This window comes from Podarcis pityusensis (genome assembly GCF_964106645.2).
Source record: "Podarcis pityusensis genome assembly, chromosome: 3".
Lineage (NCBI taxonomy): Eukaryota > Metazoa > Chordata > Lepidosauria > Squamata > Lacertidae > Podarcis > Podarcis pityusensis.
In genome coordinates this window covers 92,911,533-92,932,354 of record NC_138026.1, presented here as the reverse complement: position 1 = coordinate 92,932,354, position 20,822 = coordinate 92,911,533, and the positions used below count along the sequence as shown (strand labels likewise).

The 20,822-nt window shown below is 40.6% G+C and overlaps 1 protein-coding gene across 4 annotated transcripts in view; it reads right to left on the bottom strand.

Moving 5' to 3' along the window:
• The window catches only part of SUSD4 (sushi domain containing 4), a 78,923-nt gene that overhangs the window by 35,916 nt on the left and 22,185 nt on the right, over nucleotides 1-20,822 (bottom strand). For all 4 annotated transcript variants that reach the window (XM_081000221.1, XM_081000223.1, XM_081000224.1 and 1 more), the window contains exon 3: nucleotides 35-247. In XM_081000221.1, coding sequence (XP_080856347.1) covers nucleotides 35-247 — 213 coding nt within the window. The remainder of the gene's footprint in view (nucleotides 1-34; nucleotides 248-20,822) is intronic.

The following is a 20,822-nucleotide window of genomic DNA, read 5'->3' as shown; positions in this document are numbered from 1 at the left end:
ACAAGCAAAGTTTGTTGTTAGTAAATAGACTTACCTTCTTGGAGGCACACGGGTTTCTCGCTTGGCTTCCAGCTGAGGGAGCCGTTGAAATGTCTCTCACAAAGCTTTTTGGATGGGCCCTTAAGCCTGTATCCTTCTTGGCAATGGAACCGGACTACTGAACTTTCAAAGAAAACACCTGCGCCAGGCATCTTATATCCATATTCAGGGAATCCAGGATCAGCACAGGCATGGAGTTCATCAAAACCTACGTCAACAAAGAGGCAAAATATTTGATGTTTGGTCAGAAATGTAGACAGTGTTCTTCCCATCTCCAACATCTGCCAAACTGAGATTCCAAGGCAATGTTACAGTCATACTCATTTCATAAAATGACAAGTGGGGTCTGCAATAAAATACCTCTGCTAATTCCCAGGTTACTCTATGTGTTAACTTTGTTTTGCCAATATACAATTCTCTCCACTACCAGGCCATTTTAATCCCATTCCCAGCTTCCAGCCTTTGTTTGCTAAAATTATGTCTTTTCAAAAATGGTGTTCAAGGCAGTCAACAGCAGTAAAATACAGATCAACAGAGTTTTTTAAAAGCAAATAAAATGCATCAATGAAACTAATGGAGACAACAGCCAGTTTAACAAATTTCAACACATTTAGTCTGGCTGTAACAACTTAATCAAAGCCCTGTCTGACTAAGACTATCTCTGCCTGTTGGTGGAAGCTCATTAGAGAAGAGGTTAGGTGGGTCTTCTGTGGTAAGTTGCCTGTAGATGCAGCTACCAAAAAGGTATTTTTCTTGAGTTTCCAACAAATGAACCCCAGCTTTTGGTGGGAGAGAAAAAAGAGCGTCCCTCAAAGATCTTAAAACATGAGCAGACTGAGGCTCTTATGGAAGAATATGCTCTTTCACTGCAGCAACTTTCCCTCTGATCCCTCTCTTTGCTGACTGCCTTTCAAAGGCTTTTTCTCATCCACAGACATTGAACCCTTGACCTCAATAACCCCTCCCTTGAACTCTCTCCCAGGTTTCCAACTCCATGTTTCTACTGCACCCACCCCCATTCTGACCTAACTTTTTGTCTTCTGCCACATCACTTTTAACACCAAAGTTACATTTTAGAAGTCTCCCCACCTTTGCACACATGTACACCCCCCCCCACACACAGCAGAGGTAGCAATGTGCAATGCTTGTGGACTTCCCATGTACATCTTAGAGTAGCAGCAATTATCATCATATAGGATCCTGCAGACACTGTTACCTACATACTTATCCTGGTACCCGGATTTCAACCAAGTGTTTTGTTCTACAGTACAGTTTTGGTTTCCTGTCAACAGCAGATTTCTGCCTGACTTCTACCAAGCTGCAATGGAAGCTGGTCCATTAGGGCAAATGTGGCACCATCCTCAGCTCACCAGAAATCTCTCTGCTAAGCTGTCTCAGAGCCTAGTTTCTACAGCTACCTGAGCTTTATTTAAAACTTGGGCTGGAAATACTCCAGACTCTGTCAGGCTGAGTTTTAGAGCAAGGAAAATGCAAACAACAAAAAATTGTATTTGTGAACCCTAATGTAATATTAGGAAAGTGAGAAAAACAACCATAAAAACAGTATGTTGACATGTTAAACTCCAGAGGTAAGGAACAACTATATCAAGGAAAGAAGGCTGGAGTTACAGCAGTTTCTTAGAAGGCTTACAACCAATTGCATTTTTACTCTCAACCAGAGAAAAGAGCCCTTCTCAAACTGATCTTTCTTACTGCTGCCCAGAAAAAGGAAAAAACGACTTCCTTTGTAGGAGGAAAACTCAGTTAAAAGTGCTGATAGGGCCAATTGACACAGCTACCAACCTGTCTATTGTTAAACCGGCAATTCAATTGTTTAACTAAAAAGGTCAGAAGACCTGCATGTGGGCCCATACTTCATGCACAAAATATAATGTTGTGACGGAGACTAAATCCCTGTGATTCTTGCACTTCAAAACGGAGCTGATGCATGTGTTTTGCCTCCAAGATTGACCCACCAATGCCTGAATCTACATACCTCTGCAGTAGCCTCTCTGACCACTGCCTTTAAAGCTGACAATTCTATGATGATCTAGTTGAGATTCTTGCACTGCAGGGGGTTGGGCTAGATGACCCTCAGAGTCCCTTCCAACTCTACAATTCTAGATTCCATTAATATTCTCTCTGTGTGTGAAAATCTCAATGTGTCTATGCCCATATCAGATAGGAAATTCCCCGATTTAAGCTGGGAGAGTGATCATGCTGCTCAGATTTATATGCTGGATTTCATGCACATTCATATAACCTCTTTCCAAGTGTCACTCCTCTGCATGGGCATCAAGTGGCCTCAGAGATGAGGCAGCTGCACTACGTGTGAGCAGGAAAGGGAAGCAAGATAAGTGGCAGACCAATCAGGGGAGTAATATCTGTAGTGTGGTAGGGTCAGCAACATGATTCAGTGCCAGGCTTTGTTTTCCACTTACATGTTAAGATGAATTACCAAGGGACGACCTTTTGTAAAGTATAAGGTGACAACTGCTTTATGAAGCTTATTTCAACATACACAGTGGAGGTTTACAAAGAAGTTTTACAGGAAATGAATAAACCCCCAGAAAATGAGACAGTCAAACTAAGCAGGTGCTGAATGTTAAACAGCTTTGCAACTGGCACAGCAGGAGGGCAATTAATGCCAGTGGGGGAGAGACCTGGAAAGTTTGAAAGCTACCAACTTCTGACTTTTAATGCTTTGATTTTGAATGAGATGTATCTTAGGGGCTCGCTATTTTCTGAACATTAAGCATCAAGAGACACCAAGGGAGAAAAATATCATAGTGGCTCAACACAGAGAACAATTTTCTCCCAGACACCCCCCCCCCCCAAAAAAAAGTCTGTATTGCATGGTACAAGTATCAACAACAACAGAAAATCCCACCACCACACCAGGCTAACAGCTTAGAGAGGAACATCGGTTCCCCAATGTCCCCAAGTGCAAATGATGCTGAAACAACCAGGATGAGGATATAATGTTTCCTAGCCCTAGGCACATAAATTCTCTGGTGTATAAAACTGGAATCCAACATCATTTGAAGAGCCACAGGTTCCCCACCCCTGGGATAGCCTATTTGTGAATTCATAATCCAAGGTCACAGTTTATTAATGCAGATAGTGTCACATTTATATAAAGGTCAGCCTTAGGAAGAAGTGTCCAATAACATATAGCTGTGTATGTATATGTTGTAATGTTTTTCATATGTAGACTCCTCTGAACAAAATGTGAAATATGACCATGCTGGACTTCATAGAACTTGAATAAAGGCAATATTTACACAGATATTTTTACAGTTTACAAAGTAGTTAAAACTCAAAGAACCTCAGCTTGCCAAGAAACAGTATTAGCAAGGCCAGTTACTATTCAGAAGAGAAAGATGCCTGCAGCAATCTTGAAATACATTTTTAAATGGAAAGAAAAGGGGAGGTATCATTAAGACTGCCTGGATAGGTTATCCACTCGTGGGTGTTTCTTCCTCCTCTTTCTCCCTCTGAAACATAAAGCCTCCCTGTTCTGTAAGGCAATTCACCAAAAAAAACATAGATAAAATGTAAATATAAATGCTTTTAAAGCTGCTAAGTAGTCCCAACGTTAAAGTCAGTTATCATAACAAACCCTTAAAGGCCACTAAACATGCACTACATTAAAGAAATGTAACATAAAATGGGCTGCTGCAATTCTTAAAAGTCTGCTCAGGAAAGAGATGGTGTGCTTCTAGCAGAATACAACATTGTGAGTAGTCACTTTGGTTTACCCCCCCCCCTCAATATTTTAAGTTTTAATATAATTATCAGTATCTGTACTTTTTGCTTCTAACATGACTGCTTACAATTTGCCTATCACTCTACAACCATGCGGCTCTACCTGCCAACTCAAAATAACACTTTGTGTATCTGATGAAGCAGACTCTAGTCACTGAAAGCTTATGCCATAATAAATGTATTAGTACTTGTGGTGCATAAGTAGCATGACTACACTCCTGGAAATTCTTAATCTAACTTGGTGCATATTTAATTTTCAAATGAGGCACCCAAAGGATTTGTGCATTTTGCTCCAACTTAATCCAGAGAAAAACACAAACAGATGCCTCTTTAAAGCAGCTTTGTAAATAATCTCAGAAAAGTTACTAACCTGGGGGGGGACCAAAACCCTAGCCCACTCAGAGGCTAGTAGCCTGTATTTTTATGCTGGCCTCAAAGAAGAGGAAGCTCTCTCCCCTATAATAGCATCTTACCAAGATAGTGATATAGAAAAAAACCCTCTACCAAATAGGCTGGTGGAAAAGGGAAGAGCTGAGGGATGTTTCCTTCATTCACAGCCAGAACAGAAACCATATGATTCTATCATTCCCCCACCAGTCCACTCACTCACCAAATGGAATTCCTAGCTACTTTGCTAGCTTTTACATAAAAGAGTTCACTGGCAGAGGGTCTGAAGGTCTTGTATTCTTTTCAAAATTCCACCCTAGATACGCCTCCCACAGTGAAAGCATAAGCACCTGATCCAGTGTACACCGAGGGCCATTTTGCAAGAATGACACACCCACATACTTGCTATGAAAGCAGGCCAGCCCAAGATGTTATGCCGCCTCAAGTAGACAAGCAAATGGTCCCCTCTCACCTGCAAATCAAGGTGCATAGTACCCACAGCTGACCAAATTATTCTGGCATCTGGGGCAGAATAACTTTTCCCTGGGGGTGAAAACAAAAAAATAATAAATGGTTGCAAATGGACTGCCCTTTCATAAGACCCAAAATCAGATACCTCCCTCTACCTAAGGGTAGGACCGGCACTGGTGAAAATAACACTAATGATGCACTTCAGAATATATGAGATACTCTTATCTGTACGCAGAGATTACCACTACATAGGAAAAATATAATGTGAAGCATTGGGTGTGAAATAGAGGATTAGAAACTAGCTTCCCACCCATACTGCTTACTGTATTTATCTGGTGCAGCTAGTTATCATGTGTGATGAAAGATAGAATTTTTCAACATATCAGGCATCCTATTACTAAAGATATCCTGGAATGATGATAGTATCAAGATATCAGGCTTCCATTTTATTTAATAGCACATTTTTACCATCTCAATAACCTTCTTTCTATCCAATCATAACAGAAAAAATGTGCTCCCAGTAATCAGTTTATATAATGTTATGACATTTAGCGCTTTTCACTGACTATTCAAAAGCCTCCTGCTATTGCTCATCAGCAAATTCAGAAGAGTTAAAGTTTGAGCAGCTCTTTCACATTAAACATATTAAATTAACTCCAGTGTTAGTGTAAAGGCCTTGACATCTGTTGCCCTGGTCACTACAGAACATTTTTAAACCAGCCAAGAGAATTTTCAGAGATAAGCCTTTGAAAAGAACCATGGAAATGTTGTAAGCATGAAAACTAATTGAGCTGGTTCCAGCTGAAAAGCCTTATCTTGCAGGGAAGGTTATATCCAGCTAGGCAAGAATTGCTTTAGAACCAGGTCTGAATCCATTTCTCTGTAAACTGATAGAGAAATAATACAAGTTTTTATTCTATTTTCCGGAAGCCTTCTTGTTGCTGTACAGAACAGCCCATGACCTACCAACAGAATAAAAACCCACAATATCAACTGTAAAAGCCCTCACAATATTATAAACTTAGAACTGGGTTGCTGTTTGTTTATCTACTGCTACAATGCAATGTAATCTAAAGAGGTTAAAAGTAATGTCAAAAACCCTTAAGGATAATAAATATAAAATCAGCAAAATTAAATAAGAGCAGTAGTTTTCTTCCCTAAAAGGTAAAGGTAAAGGACCCTTGACAGTTAAATCCAGTCGTGAACGACTCTGGGGTTGCGGCGCTCATCTCGCTTTACTGGCCGAGGGAGCCGACGTTTGTCTGCAGACAGTTTTTCCAGGTCATATGGCCAGCATGACTAAGTCGCTTCTGGCGAAACCAAAGCAGCCCACAGAAACACCATTTACCTTCCTGCTGGAGCGGTACCTATTTATCTACTTGTACTTTGACGTGCTTTCAAACTGCTAGGTTGCCAGAAGCTGGGACAGAGCAATGGGAGCTCACCCCATCACATGGATTTGAACCACTGACCTTCCGATTGGCAAGCCCTAGGCTCAGTAGTTTAGAACACAGCGCCACCCCTATGTAACCACAAAAAGCGACAGTTGAACAATGTCCAAAGACTATATCAGATCCAGCAGCCACACAGCAGCATCTTGACAGCATTTCCCTCCCAGCAAAGGATGGAAAATAATGGCTTAAAGTTAGACAAGGTGGGGGAGTACAGTCCACACCAGTAACTTTCTCATGAATGTCTGTGTTTGTCATTTTCACATTCATTCATTCATTAATCCGTTCCATCCCATGTCCATATTACTCTGTGAATGTTTTTAAAAATCTGTATGAAAATGCAGAACTAAATATGTATTTTATCCAAATACATATAAAAATAATATTTATCTCAATGTATGAGATATAGCCACAAGGTGACTACATTTAAGTGTGTTTGTGGTAAAAAATATTTGTGAAGGCTTTATCAAGAGTGAAACTCACTTTTTTTGACAGCCCAAACAGAGAAGAGAAGCTTGAAGGTTGAGTAACATTAGCTTTAAGTCTCTAGAGACTGACTACAGAGGAATTGCAAGACTGCTATGATGTCATAGTCAGAGCCCCAAGAGACAATCCTCATTTTCAAAAAAAGATGAGAAGCAAAGACATGTATCCAAGGCAATTCTGTCATCCTTAAGAACAAAATTGTGTAGATCTGAGCACTGTCCATCTTTCTACTTGCCAAGGGTTCGCCTTGGTTGAACCTACTTTTCACAAGCAAGTTTTCTCTGAAACCAATTCAATTTTATTTCTTGGGCTTCCAAATTCACCTGGCCTTTTTTCTCTGTTGCTCTGCTGTGTCAGGAAGCATAGGCTTTGCTGCTGACAGCAGGACATGATCTTCTGCTCATGCTTCTCATATTCACTCAGTGTACACTGCAGCTGCAGGGTTACCTCAGATCAACTTGGAACAAAATGCTGCAGAGGGACTACAGCAGAAGGGGCACAAATGTGCCGTGTGTCACACTAAAAGAGAAAGAAGCCATTAGAGCCTCCTGAATAATCGCAAGCACTAAGAGCCCCTTCTTTTAAGCATGCAGATGCAGAGCTCTCTGCCTCTGGGTGGTTTTCTCCCTCATTAGGGACATTAGCTGAAGTGCCCACTTACAGCTATGACAAGAAAATAGACAGACGTGCACAGATTAGCAAGCTTTTCCTTGGATACTGAATGCCACACTTACCATTTAATCAGAGAAGCAACTTCTGCAATTGCACATGTGTGTGTGTGCCTTCCACACCTATTCCTTAGGGGCTTCAGTTACCTACTGTTTCCTGTTTAAGATGCAGGCATACAATAACCCTGTTTAAGATGCAGCTTGCTTACCTCTTTTGTCAGATGACTTTCTGGGATGCGTCTGGCATTAGGAGGATAGCCTTGCCTATATTACGGTTAGGAAAACCAAGACTGAGGTGGGATGAGCCATCCAGCAAGATTGGGACAACTACAGGGCTGTTTATAGGGTAGTGTGAATAACAGGGAATAAACAAAGAGAAACAAAGGAATAAGAATAAGGCTGCAAAGCTTGGTGTCGGCTATTATTAGAGAAATGTAGGCAAGAGCCATTGAATAGAATGCCAGTGGCTTCTTTTAATCCTGCCACCACTCCAGCAAGAAAGGAAAAAAGACTCAGGAGGTTTAAGGAAGGAGCTGGCATCTCCCTTTAGCCAGGGAGTCAGAAACTGTGAGCCCCCAGAGCCATGCATCAGAATGAGTGTCAAATAGGACCTGGGCTTAGATTCCTGCCTCAGCTGAGAAGCTTACAGGGTGACCTTGAGCCAGTCACTCTGCATCAGCCCAAGCTGAGGCAATCAACAAACGGCATCATTTGCCACACAATCACAGGAGAACAGAATGCGATGTCATCCACAGCCTCAGAAACAGTCCTGACATCTTAATGAAAGAGTCTGGAAAAGGAGAAGCTGTTGTCATCATGAAAAAGTTGGAATACATTACAAAAGACTGAGAGGCAATTATCCAGCACCATATTCGTCGTGACATGTAAGATAACAGACCCAGTTCAGGGCTCTCAAGCAGCTGCTGCAGATCAGATCACTGTGCCTGAGACTAGAATAACCTCCTTTACCATCAGGTTCTATGCGGCCAGATCACGATCCTCACAGGTGCCTTCTGCTGAGCTTGAGGAAGCAAATGCCTCTCTCAGTACCACACTAGTCCAGCAGAGCAGGACACACACCAGGAGGGAGAGCTAGGGAAGAGAGGAGTGCTCAATTTCAGGCCCAGAGAGTTGGCCCTTTAAGAAACTGAAGTTCTCAGCCAGGCGGAGGTTGTCTGGAGGCTAAGGTTTAAGAGCCCTCAGACGGCTCTCAACCTCTGCAGGAGCAAATTGCTCACTCAGAGCTATCCATGGTCCTGCAACTCCTGACCTGCCTTGCTGCCTTCTCCATGGGATCCAGCAGCAGACTAGAACACAGCCATATTTTACAGGCTCTAGTGAAGAAGACCAAAAAGAATCACATATCCTGATGAAGGAACTTGCTACAGATATGCCGAAGCAATCCTATACTGACACATCCAGAGAGCCTTGGCCAGGGGATCTACTACCCAAAATAAAGAAGCCAGCAACTATTGTTGTGTATTCATGTTATCACTGTCTGGTTATATTAACTCCATTTTTGGACCACATGCCACCAATACTCCAAGTTACTTGTGGAACACTACTGATTTCCTGATGAAACTACAGCACATTGACAGTCTGCCAGAATATACCACCATAGTGACCATGGATGTTGCGGCTCTTTAATCAACACCCCCCTACAAGCCATCAGGCATATCATCCCTGATACAACATATCTAGCTTCCAAAACAGACCACTTTATATTTACCCACAACTGAAGACACCTTGTACATATGCCGTCCTTTATATAATGTGTTGCAAAGGCAATACTTGGGTCATATTGTAGGGAGAGATGTGGAGGTGAGGTCTGACCATGACTCAGTAATTAATCTTCTGGTGGGCAAGATTCCAACTGTGGAAACTGCACCTTTTTTTTGTACAACTGTAGTAACTGATGGGAGGAGAAAAGTCTTAATAAAGAATGCTGTGTTTTGACTGGGAGATTCAGAATTCAAAGTTTGCTTCATGCCCTTATTCACTTAGGTTTTATATAACTTTATTCAGATTTGTGGTGTTTTATTTTATTTTATTCAATTATATTTTAATATTTGTTACAAGAGGACCATTTCTTTTTTAAAGGGGTATGTTGTGAACTGCCAGAGATAGTCAGCATTTTAAGTTTATACTGTAATTTAATTGGCTCTGAGTTAACTTCTGTTGATGTTACCTTATATTACTTTCATATTGTTAAACTTCTGTTTGGTGATGGTTTAACAACTAGATACATCAGAAGTAACCAACATTACACCCTCCATGTAGCTGTGGAACTAAAACTCCCATCCTCCTTGACCATTGGCCATGTCAGCTGGGGAGTAATGGAAGTTGTAGTCCAACAGTATCTGGAGGGCATCAGAATTTCTTTTCTTTTTTATGAAATAGGGCTGCCATATGCCTGGGATTTTCCAGACATTACTGGGATTTCAAAGGTGGAAGTGATGTCCATGACAGCTTTTCCTGGATTTTCAGCAAGTAAACTGAAAAATTGTGTTTTCTTGGACTTTTTTTTTTTTTTTTGTAACTTTGGGGTTTGTCTTAAAAAAGCTCAACTTTTGGGCTTTCCTATAAAAGCTCCCCCTTCATGGATCACTGCCTTGTTGTGGCAAAGGGGCTTGAATAACCCCAAGAAGCTATGAGCTATGCCATGCAGGGCCACCCAAGACGGGCCACCCACCTCAGGTCATAGCTGAGAGTTTAGACTAAATGTGATCCATGTAGAGAAGGAACTGGCAAACCACTCCAGTATTTTGCCAAGAAAACTCTATGGACATAAAAAAGGAGAAGCTTTGAGAAGAAAGTGAGAGTTTCCAAGGCGTGCTCTGGTTCAAGTCGAACACGACTAAGACGACTAAACAACAACAACAAATAAAAGCTCAACGATTTTTGGGGTGTCCTGGTTTTTACTTTTTGAAATATGGCAACCCTAAAATAGTTTTATGAGTAGCTACATTTTTATAATTGGTTTCACACTACTTATTTTTCTATTGGCTTGTATTTGTTTGTGAACCACCTTGGTGTATTTCTAGAAATCAAAAGTGGTATATAAACAACAACATTTAGTTTGAATAAAAAGATGGCAACAACAGCAGCAAGGATACTTCTTGCAAAACATTGGAAAACTCAAGATCTACCCACACTGGAAGAATGGCAGATACAACTGATAGACTACATGGAACTGGCTGAAATGACTGGCAGAATCCGTGACCTGGGAGAAGAGAGGATTGAGGAGGACTGGAAGAAATTTAAGAACTATTTACAAAAGTATTGTAATTTGAGTGAATGCTAAACAAGATGCTAGATCAAAATAACTGAGCACCACTAAATTTAGAATTTTTTAAGAAAATAAGTAAGACTGTGAAATTTAGCTCCTTCTGAGAATTATAAGATTATGAAATATAGAAGGGATATAAGAATTTAAATAAGATGATAAATTGCTGACAAAATGTTATAACGATGAAAATGGGAGCGGGAGATGTGAGGAAGTCCAAAGAAAATGTGAAAATATGTTAAGATGAATGTTACATTGTTTATTATGCCTATTTTTATTGTAAAATTTAATAAATTGCTTTAAAAAAAAAATAAAAAATAGTTTGAATAAAAAGATGGAAAATGACTCCAGGCAGCAGCAGTACTCAAAACTGAGATTTGGATTGAGCTATTCATATACACAAGGCAGATTTTAATGCTTCCAGCCATTTAAAGGAAAACAACATGACAAGGCCAACTGCATAATTTATGATTGCTTGTTAAATAGGTGTTATGTACTATTCAGCAATTCCCTAGATTTAGTTCTTAAACAAAAGGCAAAAAATTTACAAAGCAAATCTGCCAAAACTTCTTTCAGAGCATTTAGCTCTTACTAGCATAACTTTTGTTTCCCTATGAAAAGATTGCTATAACTGTCAAAAATGGTTTACTGTATGTGTATACTACTTCCTCCCCTCAAGGGAATTTTTAAAATTTCAGACAGGAGGGAACAGGCCTGCAAGTCTCGAAATGAGTTTTATTGGTTATGCTACCAATAAAAATAAATGTAACTTAAAAATCAATGAAGAAAGAAACAGAATTATAACATCAACAGTATTGTTACTTCTGGGTGTTGATTTTAGAAAATGCATTTAGCGTTCATTTGAAGTACTATAGTGCTGAAGCACTTGCAGTTTATCTGTCACATTTTGGAGCAGTCTGGAGGGGGTAAAATTAATTACTATTGCCATTCATTAGTCTGAATAATTTTATACTGCACATGTATCCCTTAGGAAATGTAGCAAAGCAGCATCAGAAATGAAGTGTGTGTTTGGGGTTTTGTGTGTGTGTGTGCTGGAATTCAACATCACACTATTCTAATCATTTATTCTGTGTAAGCATTCCTGCTAGCCAGACGAAAGGTTCCCCCCTTCTCCTCCCCCCAGCATGCTCTGGTCTCAGGGCTCTCAATCCCCAAATCCAATTTGCAGGCAGTGTGGGAGAAGGAGAGGGAGAGGGAGAGGGAGAGGGAGTCCCACTGCAATAGTCTTTGTGTATGGCTTCAGCTGATGGGGCTGGTTAGGTGGACCCCACTCATATGTTTTTATTTCTAGGCCAATAGCACAAGTATACATTAAAGAAAACGCAGAGTAATTAAATGGCACTTACTCCATTCAATAGAGGGCCTGGTTTCTTCAAGGCTCTAGAATCAAACACAGGTGTCACTTGAAGTTACAGCATTAAAGTGTAACTATTATAAAGCTCCGTTGTACATAATTCACTGTTCTCTTTTTGTTTTGGGCATAATAGCAATTTTGCATATCTACGAGAACTTCCAGAAATTCTGCATCATCCCACATTAAGAATATCTTTCCACAAGCAAATTATGGTTTGGGTCAGATTCAGCATACTCAGGTCTTCTTGCTGTTTCTGAATAATCAGAAAGAACTGACAACTTAACAAGGACAGGACCTCCTGTAGTACCTTTTTGCAGCTAACATCCTGCGAGGCAGCTACCTGACCTTTTCAAGATTTTGGATTACCTTCACTGCAAACCCTGTTTTATAATTCATTATACAGCAAGTCCATGTAGTCATGTTCTCTACATGAAAGCAGTCCCAAATCATTGTCATAATTCCCCCATACAGGCATATGTTAGTGTGAACTAAGCTACACGTGCAAGGCCAGTCCTTACATTAGGCAGAATGAGATGGCTGTCTCAGGTACACAAGTGCAGGGGTGAGGACTGATGGGGAGCTGTTGATGCCCACAGTTGTGGGCACCATGTGGCCTGCACTGTACCCTCTAAACTACCCATCTGCTCTCAGCTGCAGTGGAGACAGTCACCAGTGTTCAAGTAAGATTAAGCTACCAGTCCAAGAAAACTGGAGGGTGAGTGTTGCTGTCTTGTTCTTTGCCTCAGGCAGCAACATGTCTTGAATGGCAATATGAAAAGGTGATTTATTTATTTATTTATTTATTTATTTATTTATTTATTTATTTTTAAAGGAGCAATCAGGTAGTTCAAGGGTGCGAGGGGGACTTCGCATTGCTTGAAAATGCTGATGCTCAAATTGTGGGAGACTCCCAGGAAGTAGTATACCAGTTTTAGAGCAGCTAACAAGAATTCCACTTTTTCTCTATCCCTAGTTACATTTGCAGGTAACTGAAAATATAGTCTTGGCAGATACTGGATTCAGTTTGTGAGATTTCTGGGCATGCAACAGAGGATGCTACCACTCTGGGCTCATTCAGGGAAAGCCACACAAGTTCCCGGTGCTCAGCAAAGAGACCATTACTATTTGGCTTCAGTTGCTAGCAAGGTGTCAAACAAATCCACAAGGTCAGCATTGTGACTATGCCTCACTTCAAGGTTTATTGAGAGTACTAAGAGGCCCCAAACCAGGTATTCTGCCTTCATTCCTTGCCATCTAAGCATGATATTATTTACTTTTTTGCTTCAGTAATATTTCTTATAACACTACAATTTTGATTTGTGCAGAGTTCCTAGTTTCCATCAAATTTATCTTTGCTGTCATTTAAATTTCTAAAGGTTTTCATCTGGTTTTATAGTACAATAACATCCATTTGATTTATGCTGCTCCTTGTTTTCTATACTTCTGGCAAGCCCCCTTTCATTAGTCACATGAGAAATCTTGCCCCAACCTTTATGGTTGCTCTTTGGAGATGTGCTAGAGCTTTTCTTTTCAGCTAAACACTCTTCTGAGATGGAATGACCAAAATGAAACCAAGCATCTGAACTGAGGGCAGGAACAACCTGTGCCCAAGAAACGTCTCTCAGTTTTGTTTATTTCTCCCAACCCAAAGCCTTTCTTTATCACCCTTTAGTTAAAAACCCATCAGGTGCTCAGTAAATATATATATATATATATATATATATACACACACACACAGTGGTACCTCGGGTTAAGTACTTAATTCGTTCCGGAGGTCCGTACTTAACCTGAAACTTTTCGTAACCTGAAGAACCACTTTAGCTAATGGGGCCTCCTGCTGCTGCCGCGCAGCCAGAGCACGATTTCTGTTCTCATCCTGAAGCAAAGTTCTTAACCTGAAGCACTATTTCTGGGTTAGCAGAGTCTGTAACCTGAAGCGTATGTAACCTGAGGTACCACTGTATATACCGTATTTTTCGCTCTATAAGACGCACCAGACCACAAGACGCACCTAGTTTTTGGAGGAGGAAAACAAGAAAAAAAAATTCTGAATCTCAGAAGCCAGAATAGCAAGAGAGATAGCTGCGCAGTGAAAACAGCAATCCCTCTTGCTGTTCTGGCTTCTGGGATAGCTGCGCAGCCTGCATTCGCTCCATAAGATGCACACACATTTCCCCTTACTTTTTAGGAGGGAAAAAGTGAGTCTTATAGAGCAAAAAATACGGTATATTACTGTAGGAATAAAACCAACATTTAAAAGAAGGCCATACCTTTCAGTAGAACTGGTGAAACCACAATCAAGGAAAGTTAGCAGCACATGCTGTGCAAATTAAAAGGGTCTTTTTCTGGCACCAAAATGACAAAGCTGATATCAAGAGAACCTCTTGGGGAAGCTCCAGCTCTTTCTCCTCCCTCCATGTGCCAACCTTCTCTATGGAAAAAGACGGGCTGCAGGGTTCTGGGACTGTGTGTGTGTGTGTGTGTATGTTTATTTTAAAAACCCAACAGACATAATATTGTACTCTTCATAATACTGCACACTGTAATTATTCTGGTTCATTAAGAAATGCACAAAATAAATGTGCTATCATAGATATAAGACATATCCTACTGCAGTCTTCTTTCCTTGGCAAAATTTTTAAGAACAGGTACTAGAGAAACCTCCTGCTTGCTTCCGTGATTGACAAAACAGAAAGAGAGGAAACAGAAAAGAATCCAGGATCTCTCTTGAGATAATGAACTATTCTTGTCACAACGAAATGACCACATTACTGAAATTCTACATTATCAATTCTCTGCTACACAATGAATCATCCTGTCTGTGGTTTGCAGGTTGAAAAATTCTCAGAATTAGGACAGAATGGATGTGCACTTTTTGAATCCCAGTTAAAAGCATGCATCCCTCCATCCAAAGAGGAAGGCAGAGGACACATAATTAGAGCTCATCACAATGAATTGTAGTCATGTCTGGCCAAGGATTGGGGAAGCAGGGTCTGGTTATGACTTAATTAATCTAGTCTGCAAAGGACTGAATGCTAAAGGAGGAGCTTCAGTGCCTAGTTCTTGAAGGACAAAGGTGCCAGTGGGACTGATATTAAGAGTCCTCTCTCCCAGAGACCTAGAACAAGATGAAATGTTATGCATTTCCTATACAGACATTTCTGAGTAAAAATTTAAAAAATTGCATGGAAATGTGTCACATCTATCAATCACAGGCACACACATTCCCCCTCTGGCTGTGCTTACACACATTTATTTATTTATTTATTTATTTATTTAACTTACAAAAGTATTAATATGCTGCCATTTATACTGCAGAATCAGGGTGGTGTACAGCAGTAAAATGTAAAACATCAATAAAAACAGTATAATGCAATCATTAAATGATTTACCAGTAAAAGAAAAGCTACTAGGAAGCCGCAGTTAATCATTGCTACCTATTGCAACTTTGTGCAACAAAATGCACACATTTCCTTATTCTTTTCTACATGGAAATGCTTTCCATACAGGAGAATTCATTACATTTGAAGCAGATCTTAGCTTTAAATGCAGAATCTGAGCAGATCTCACTATGAGCTTCGCAGGCAAGTCAGAATTCTATCATAGCTGTTCCAGCACATCCCCTTTTTCTAACACTCTGGATCTTGTGTTTAAAGGGACCATTATTACAAACTGATTGTGCCGGTTAAGATGAAGAAGGAACTTCAGGGCAGCCAGTTTTTGCTGGCCAGGGGAAATGTATTTTCTTTGCTTGTTTACTCCAGGCAAATTCAAATCTCTTGCTACTCTCAATGCCTTGTCCAAATGCTGGGAAAACAATACAGTTCATTTATAATGCAAAGGGGAGATAAAGCTGGCTTACCAACCTATTGTCTATGTAGAAAAGTGCACAGATCCCCATCGGTTTGGCTCAAAGAATCCCCTACCCATCAGTGAAAAGTAGAAGAAGAAATTGGGGGAAGTGCAGAGCGTGGCACCAACAAATAGGCTCCAGAATGAAATGTAATTGATAGTGTTATCCATGAATGCTTCAAAATCATCCCAAAATGGTCCCAACATGTGGGGTCAAACCAGCCAGATTCATTCATATATGGTTCATCTATATGGGCGGGGAGGACAGTTATTGGTTTGTGTTTTTTTGTTCTTGTTTTTATCATGTATTTTGTGCTTTTATGTTGTAATTTGATGTTGTTCAACATCATCATCATCATCATCATCATAGTTTCATTGGCCATTTCAGGCACAATTTCTGGTGATACTAAACCCTGAGCAACTTGGGACCCAAATACCTGAAGGAGCATCTGTATGAATTTGCCTGTTCTTTAAGATCTTCTCCCAAGAGCCTTCTCTATGTACTTCCTTCATATGAAGCATGAAGATCACCTACACAGGAGACAGCTTTCTCAGCAGCTACGTTCTGATTATGGAATGTCTCACCCTGCTAACATTCAGCCTCCAGACAAAGATGCTTTTGTTAACCCAGGCATTTTAAACTATTTTATTGATTTAATCAAGCAGGTTTTGGGCTGCTACCATTTAACTGTCAGGCAAATGCATTTTTGTTTATCCAAACACTGTAAAGTACTCTATTGATTTACTATAACAAGTTTTAGGCTGCAGTCCTATATACACTTATGACTTGTCCACATTTCTGTTTACTTCCGTTTGTCCCATGTTTTCTACGCATGTGTCCAAGAGGGGTTTTTTTTTGTCTCACCACTTTCCCCAGCAAATCACTCACTGTTTACTGCTGAATCAGAACAAACATTAATCCCCAGAAAACTTGATTGAGTCAGTGGTAAACAGTAGGTTTTCCTGGGGAAAGTGGTGAGACAAAAGAAAAGCCTCTCCAACCTAGAACTCACAGTAGAAAAGGAAGTGGTCGAGCCCATAACTATCTTCTTTTCATATAAAAGGTAAAGGGGACCCCTGACCATTAGGTCCAGTTGTGACCGACTCTGGGGTTACGGCACTCATCTCGCTTTATTGGCCAAGGGAGCCGGCGTACAGCTTCCGGGTCATGTGGCCAGCATGACTAAGCCGCTTCTGGCGAACCAGAGCAGCGCACGGAAACGCCATTTACCTTCCCGCCGGAGCAGTACCTATTTATCTACTTGCACTTTGACATGCTTTCGAACTGCTAGGTTGGCAGGAGCTGGGACCGAACAACGGGAGCTCACCCCGTTGCGGGGATTCGAACCGCTAACCTTCTGATCGGCAAGTCCTAGACTCTGTAGTTTAACCCACAGCACCACCCACATCTTTTCATATAAGCATGCATATAATTGTACTTTTAGTCTTTTGTAAGGTTTTGTCTGCTGGTTTTATCTTCTGTTCTCTTGGGTTTTGTTGCGGGGTGTGTATTACACTTTCCATCATCCTGAAATCTGATATTATGAAAGGCGGCATAGTTTTTAACAAATAACATATCCAGGGCACAAGTTAAGGGAACCTTTTACAACAGAGAGGCATAAGAATAGGGTAGACTGTACGTGTTTTAGAAGTAACAGTTTTTTGTTGCTAATTAATGTAGCTCAAGTTTCCAATTCCTAGGCACCAACAACAAATTTTTGTAAGCCAAAATCAAATGATTTGCTGACAGCCCTACACAAACAATACTGAGAAAACAGAGCAAAACAAATTATCAGGTAATAGCATAGAAGCTATAAGACCTGGGCAACCAGTCACAGGCAATTTTTCAGCTCTAGAGATAATGACTTTCATATGCCAAGTTAAAAAAAAAAAAAGGTAAGAGAGGAGCAGGATTTTGAAATGACAGTTTGCTGTAAATTAAGGGGATTCAAATGACCACAATTCTCTTATTGTGAATTAATTTATGCAACGCAACCACCACAGCACAGTCACAATGGGACTGTACAAAATGAAAGGGGCAAATGCATGAACACAGCCAGATACTATGTTTTCAGCAAACTATTTTTAGCAGGTTGCAAAAAGATTGGCAATATCAGAAGGAACCATGTACTGCATCCCTTTTGGCGACTCCCTTCCATACAACTTCCAGGGACTGAAAAAGTTAAAATCTATGGGTTGGATACAGATCTGTTGTTCCATGATTAGACAGACCCCTTCAGTTTGCAGGAGTGTGCCAGATGCAGCAGAGGCTCTTGTTATGAGAACTGGATGCTCACATAGGTGGAAAAACAGCCTCCTGCTATCCTTGGTGCCACCTCCCACACTGTTCTGGAGGTTCAGGGCCTCAGAGGGTTGAAGGTGGGAGAGGGAGACCAGAAAAAATACCTCCCATGCAATCTTATCTTGCCTGAACTCCTCCATATGTAAGATCCATAACTCACGTTGCAAAGAAAGCAAAATCCACTGAAAATCCATGGAAAGGTAGATACCTTTTGTGCATTCTACAGATTCCTGGGTGCCATCACTTTTTCTGCCATGTGACATTCTTCTACCCCAACCCAGATATTTTATTCTGATTCTGAACTTTCAGCCATCACAGATTCCCTCCATTATCCATCTATCTAATCTATCTATCTATCTGCATTAGGCACTAAGGCACTAATGATTGGTGGAATCACAACAGAGAATCCATGGAGTCTGATAGAAAGATCAATCATTTAAGTGACAGGGAGAAAATAAGGATTGCAGCCAAACATGAAAGCATTTGCTAATTCAGAATACATTTGACTTTAAAAGAGGTTTTTGGTAAAAGGAAACTTACTATGCTATTTGCTCAAGTCAGTGCAAAAAATAAAGACACATTAAAATGTTTCTTCTTCAGCAGCTTAAATTTCTCATAATTAGGATCAACACACTTGACCACTTTAAACTGAACAGCAAGCCACTGAGTTTGTCTCTGCAGCAACTATATTAAATTTAGATCACTTTTTAAGAATGTATGCTTTTCTAAAGGAAAAAGGCTGCTAAGTTTGTGTAGATACAATTTCTTTGTTGTTGCAATGTAAATATATATTTATTATGTTTGTGCCTGCTCCCATGCCCTACTGCAGCCTTTGTTGACTGCGGCTTATGGGAGTTGTTGTCCAAAACATATGAAGGGCATTAGATTGGCAAAGGCTATCCTATGGTGACCAGGCCTAAGTACATGTCACTGAAATTGCAGCATATTCCTTCCCTGTAAACTCCACCTACACTTCCCATTGGTGGTATTATACCATTTTATAGATACATCGATGTCTGCCCATGATTCAGAGGAACTAGGAACTCACATGTCTTGAGGGAAAGGCGTAGTTCCAGTAGAGAAGGAGTTCATGAAAGACAAAATGCTATCAAATCCAGATACTGAAATCAGTAATGCCGTCCACTGGATTAGAGTTAGACAAATCTCTCAATTTCATTTCCTCTCATTTTTCCAATACTTCTCCCCATTTCCTTATCTGTTCTAGATTGGAGAATTTTAAGAAGTGTGGATTTCAAAATGATACCTTTGTTTTGGTTAATCCATTGGTTCAGGAAGCGCAAATTAGGTAGGTTAACAAACCAAACGAATTTCTTCTCCATTCCTTTCCTTGAGTGAACAGCTCAAGCCTTCCAGGAGATTTACTCATCAATTATCCAAACCCCTGTGTATTCTTGCATTATGCATTGAGCTGAGCTGAGAAGCAAGGCTTCGGGGGATGCAGGACCTTTTTGCCCAGGACACAACATCAATATAGGGCTCAGTAAAGTTCTGCGGCTTTCAATAGTGATCTGTCAATCTTAGAACTGATCCATCATCCAGCTGATCTCCCTTTGATATAGACTAGGACTCAGTTCTCAAAGAAGCAGAAGAGGCAGTAAATCTGTTTCTGGTTTATTGTATCAGTTTTGACTGCTAGGTACCAGGGAGGAGAGTCTGAAACTAGTTTTCTTCCCCACATGCCATTTTTCTATATGTAGGGATCATTAATTTTTACTGGGGTAGCATTCCATTATGTAACATTTTACACCTGGACGTAAGTGAAACAGTTCGGGCACTAGTTTACCTGTTCAACTGTTGTTGGTAAGCATAAACTGCAGAACTGCTATTGGCATCTTTCTTTGCCACCTACTCTCTTCCCAGCAATTACCAGTTGCCATAACCTTCTGCCAACCCGTTATCAAAGTCAAGACTCAGAGGAACTCACCTTGGTACCTATGGGGCCCAGGCAGCCAAATCAACTCCTTCCTTCTAAGGAACCCAAGATGGATATAGACTTTTTCATTTTACACTCACAAATGCCCTGTGAGGTAGGTTAGGTCAGGAAATACTGACTGGTTTCCATGGCTAAGCAAGGATTTGACTCCACGTTTTCCTGGCTCAGGTCTGATACTTTGTTCATTGCTCTGGCTTGATTCATGAGTGCTTTCAGAAGGCATCAAGTATCAGTAAGAATGATAGCTATATACCATCACTGGTCATGGTGTGCATCACTGGAAATCATGTCCCAACTGCCTCACCCACAATAAGGACAAATGTGGAAAAGGGGAAGAGGAAAAAAGAATCCACATTAACTGCAAAACCAGTGAGCCTATACACAAGCTGACGTATCCACCTGATTGGCTCCTGAGTGCAAGCTGCACTTGAAGATTGCTAGGTTGCATTGCCCTGAACCAATTTCCCTTGAATACTTGCATTTCTCTGGAACAAACAGTCTCACTTGTGTCCAATCTTAAATGGCTGGTTGCTGGCCTGTGCATTACCTTCAGCCTCCCAGTCATGCTAAGTTAGCTTGTCTATGAAGCTTAGACAGTATAGACCCCTAAATACAAGCAAGCCAAAGGTGATGCCAGCATGGTTAAATATCAGGATTAAGGATAATCCACATAGCTGCCTGCTTTGTATTTAAATGCCACTCTACTATGGTCTGGAGTTTCAAATTTCTGTACGAGTATTTCCATTACTAAATCCAGATGTAGATTTTATCTCATGGAGCGGG